The 4,589-nt window shown below is 35.3% G+C and overlaps 1 protein-coding gene across 1 annotated transcript; it reads right to left on the bottom strand.

The window, feature by feature from the left end:
• Positions 1–324: 324 nt before the first annotated feature.
• On the bottom strand, positions 325–1,323 carry LOC132267691 (RING-H2 finger protein ATL78-like). The gene has a single exon (XM_059768807.1). The coding sequence runs from the start codon at positions 1,206–1,208 to the stop codon at positions 510–512; it is 699 nt and encodes a 232-aa protein (XP_059624790.1). The 5' UTR covers positions 1,209–1,323; the 3' UTR covers positions 325–509.
• Between the last annotated feature and the right edge of the window lie 3,266 nt (positions 1,324–4,589).

Below are 4,589 nucleotides of genomic sequence, written 5' to 3'. Positions count from 1 at the left end.
TGGTTTCTTGACTCAGCTAAGTTAGTGAGAAGTCTGTCAAGTTATTAGTCCTTGGTTTTTCGTTCTATTATAGGTCCTTCAAAAATGGAGCACCGAACTGAAAATTGAATGCAATGCAGCCGTTGAATGTATTAATGTGGGGCCCATTTGGAACTCGATCCTCCATTTTATTTGGAGAACAAATCATTAGTAAATTAAGTTCAATAAAATTTTAATTTTTGGCAGTACTATAGTTTAATTTATTTAATTTCTAGCCTATATTTTGTGCTACTGTATCATTTGTCAATTAACTTGCTGAATTTCTCAAGCGGCACCAATCTTTTGGGGAAGGTAAAATAAGAAAACAATGCAATATATCAACAATTCAAGACTTATATACAATTTGAGAAGTGCGACACTATATCTAGAGAAGACTGGGGTAATAAGCAAGACACGTACAAATTAAGCTCAACCCCATTGAGTATATTACACGATGAACAAAAAATAAAATAAAATAAAATAATATAAAATTAGCTAACACCCCTATAGTTGCGTATCAAACCTTCAGGTTCTAGTGGGGCAATGCTTACTATTGTCTCCTGTGGTGGGGGTGGTGGCGGCGGTGGTGGCAGTGATGAGCTAGCTTGGCTACATCGGACGATCTTCTGGCATGTCTCGATGAGGCAGTTCCTGCAAGTAGGGCAGGAGGAATGGGAATTGAGCCACTTATCGATGCAGCGAACATGGAAGCCATGGTGGCACTTGGGAAGCACTCGTACACGATCACCGTGTGTGAACTCGGATAGACAGATCACACACTCGGTGTCCAGGCCTGACGGATTCAACCCATCAGAATAATTCAGCGTGGGAAACGTCTTGAGAGCCTTTTTCTTGATGCCTGTATTGGCTAACCTAGTTGAAGGGTTGTTTCGAGTGTCGGAAGCTACTAAACTTGAGCACCTTAAGGCACATCTAATGATGGAATTCAATCCCAGTGAGCATATTAGGGCACACAAAAGGACTGAGAGGACCATTACAACATTTGAATCGAATGAATTGTCTCCCGCGTAGGGTTGTGATGGATCATGGCTGTTTACAGTTGCAGGAGGGGATGCTGTAGTTGGTGATTGAAGAAGAGGAGTGTGTAGTAGCATTCTTCTCGAGTAGAAGTGTTCTGCAAAGTCTTGGAAGAGCAGAGTGGAAGAGGAGGAAGAAGTAGAGGCAGACATATTGAGAGGTTTGTTGAGTTTGTTGATAGAACTCCTAGGAGTTGGTTGCACAAGGGGTTATATAGAGGGAAAAGTTGAAGTTAGTTGAGTTTGCTTTTTGATTTTGATTTTATATAATATGTGTGTGTGTGTGTGAATATGAAAATAAAAAGGAATATATATATATATATAAACCAATAAAACTAACCCAAGTTGGGAATCGAAGGTATGCTAGCCGATGCATTGTATGAGTGAGAGACCCAGTAGGGTTTCATAGTCGTATATCTCATGGCTGATACAACTTCAGTTTTCAACTTCACTAGGGTTTGTAGCACTTTCTCTTTTTCGAAAAGTTAAAGTAAACGCAAGAAGACTCACTGTAATTTTCACAATCAATAAAAAGAAAGGACATACCATTTGAGTTAATTTTTATAACGGGTTAGAGTTCTAGCATTGTTTTACTTCATTCCCCAAAAAATATAATAAGATGGATGGGAAGTTCGCCCATTATTTTTGGAGGGAATTATTATAAGTCATCATAATATCTTGAGAATATTCTGAGGGTCTTGTAATTTATCATTTTCCCACACCATTTGGATCCTCCACTAATCATTTTTTGCTGAGTTTAATGGGCTTTCCAATCAACATGGACCCATCCCACTTTCTGCGCAGAAAAATAATGCCACGTGGCAGCTATCTCTCATGAGTCATAATCTCAAATATGTATCCTAGGATCCCACTTTGCCCAAGAACTAATGAGGGTTCTAGGATGACAAGGAAAATAATGATCTCAATTACAAGTCTAGGATCCCACTTGCACATTAACTATGAAGGTTTCAGGAAGCTTCCCCATCTAGGGTGACATGGAAAATTATTTTCTCAAATAAAATCATCAATTTACTCCTCAATTTTAATGTCTGAAATATTAATTTTATAATTGGTAAATTTCAGTGACAAATCATGTTAGAAAAATGTATGTTGGTAAAGACACTTAATTTTTCATCTTTGGTGCGATTTAGGTTTATGCACTAAAGAAAATTTCCACCGATCATTTTTACAACCTGCTTATTCAGAATTGGTTGCGGTCCTTATTTTTCAAAATTTATTTTTGAAAGATTTGAAATTGTCAAAACGGAACCGGTTGAGCTTCATGTAACCGGTTGCGATGGACGTTGATTTCGAAATTCACTTTTGATGAATTACACTGTGGTTAAGCATAATTGATTGCGTTAAATCAGAACCGGTTATGTACGTTATCCTGGAACCAATTAATATGGTAATTGCAATTTTTATTCTAACTGGGTTTCTTTTTTATCAAATTTTAAGAAGTTATTTTTGTAAGAATTTAACTTGATTTTCAAGTATTTTTAGGTCTTCCTAACATCTATATAATCTCTCTTTTACTCATAAATTTTCATGGCCTTTTAGCAACAGATGCATCTGTTTCTTCAGCAAAAACATGTGCCTCAAATCGCTCAAGTGCTGATTGAGAAGAACTTCAATCAACCACGATAAATCACGAATCAGCTTAGGCTCAATATTTGCCATAGGTGATTCCTCAACAGTAGTATACGCCTAAGCCCAACCGAGCAAAACGTGAATCAAAAGCCAGTATTAAATCAAGTAATTAGCATGTCCAGTGGAGGCCTCCTAACCCATACATTCACATTGGTCATTATCGTTTGCTTCACTATTCAATGTGAAAAGATTAGAGCAAGTGTGTTCCTCAAAATGAGCCTTTTTGTTTACTCTGCTATAGTGGCCATTTTTTTTCATACTATAAGTCTTTCACCGAACTTAAATCTTAACGTGGAAGCAACTTTTGAAGAGACATTCCATACTCAGTTAAACCGAACTAAGTCAGAGATCTCATTTGCAGATTTAAATAAAGCTCTACCAATTTCTTGGAGAATCAGCAAAGGACATGTCCCTTTTTATTTTTTATTTTATTTTTTTGTCATTTTTTGGTCTCACGTCAATCGGGATCGGGCCAGGTCAAGTATTCGGGAATTTATTTTTCAACACTTTGCATTTATTATTTTGGAGATATATTAGATACATATATTTCATTTGGGACACATTCGCCATCATATTTTATTTTGGGGCATTTATGCAATTATCTTTTGAAATATTTTTATTTGGGGCATTTGTGCTATTATCTTGTAATACCCTAATTTTAAGAGGTTTTATTTATTTAAATTAATGTACTTTATTTGAATTATTTGGTTATTTAATTAATTATTTTTGTGAATTGTGTGGCTAATTGTTATTTAAATTGTTTATTATGTTAATTATGTGATTGTTAGTTTGTTACTTCAATTAATTATTTATTTGCTTGTGAATTGATTAAATTGCCATTAGTTGATTAATTGTCAATTTGAGTGATTAATTATTTGTTTAAATGACTAGTTGTTTGTTAATTCATTTATCTATATGTTCTATTTAATTTAAATGCTATGGATTGGGCTTCAGTATCTTGGGCCTAATATTTGGTTCTAGAGATTAGTGAGAAGGCCTAGTGGGATGTTGTAGGTTTAAGGCCCATGGGAATGTAGTGTGTATATATATATTAATGCATATAATTATATTTTTATTATCTGTGTCATACATGTTTATTATTATTATTATTATTATTATTATCATTATCATTATTATTGTTTTTATTTAGTCAGTCAAGCTTAGGTTAGGATTATCTGGGTATATATGTATATGTATGTATTACAAAATGAGGGTTTTATGTGAGTTAGAGCAGGGTTTTATGTGAGTTAGAGCAGAGGCAAAGGAGAGAGAGAGAGAGAGAGAGAGAGAGAGAGAGAGACATGGGTGAGAAAGAAAGAAGAAGAGGGAGGTCGAACCCAGGAATGGAATTAAGGAAGGTGACCAGAGAAGAGGAACGAAGGCACACACTACTGTTGGAATTGCAAAAGAAGACCGTAAAGCTTACGGTTTGATTTTCGATCCAAAAATCATTAGGCGAGTTCTTTTCTACTCTTTCCCTTATAACTCATAAACTCTGCACCATATGCTAGGGATTTAGGGAATTAATTCACAAGATTAAAACTGGTTTTTGCTGCAGCCATGTGTGATTGGGAAGTTTAAACTGATATGCATATTTTTACATAACTGTATGTATTAATTAATCATGTGAATTATTGATTTTAATCTCTATTTTAATTGTTAAAGCATGTGAATATATATTATATAAATTATGGGGATCCTTTGGAACATAGACACATACATTGGGTCCCAAAACATTAAAGTTGTAGAGCTGGAAACCGAAATCGAGAAAGAGGAAGAAACAGGTTTCGGTCAACCGAAACAGGGCTACACATCGACCGGTTTAGCCAATTCGGTAGACCAATTAGGGTTACACGTCAACTGTTTTGGGCAACTCGATCGACC

The sequence above is a fragment of the Cornus florida genome, unplaced genomic scaffold (genome assembly GCF_030987335.1).
Source record: "Cornus florida cultivar Cherokee Brave unplaced genomic scaffold, ASM3098733v1 CherokeeBrave_3.0.0_Hap2_Chr07, whole genome shotgun sequence".
Classification (NCBI taxonomy): Eukaryota; Viridiplantae; Streptophyta; class Magnoliopsida; order Cornales; family Cornaceae; genus Cornus; species Cornus florida.
The sequence above is the reverse complement of the archived record's forward strand: the minus strand, read 5'-3'. Positions and strand labels throughout refer to the sequence as shown.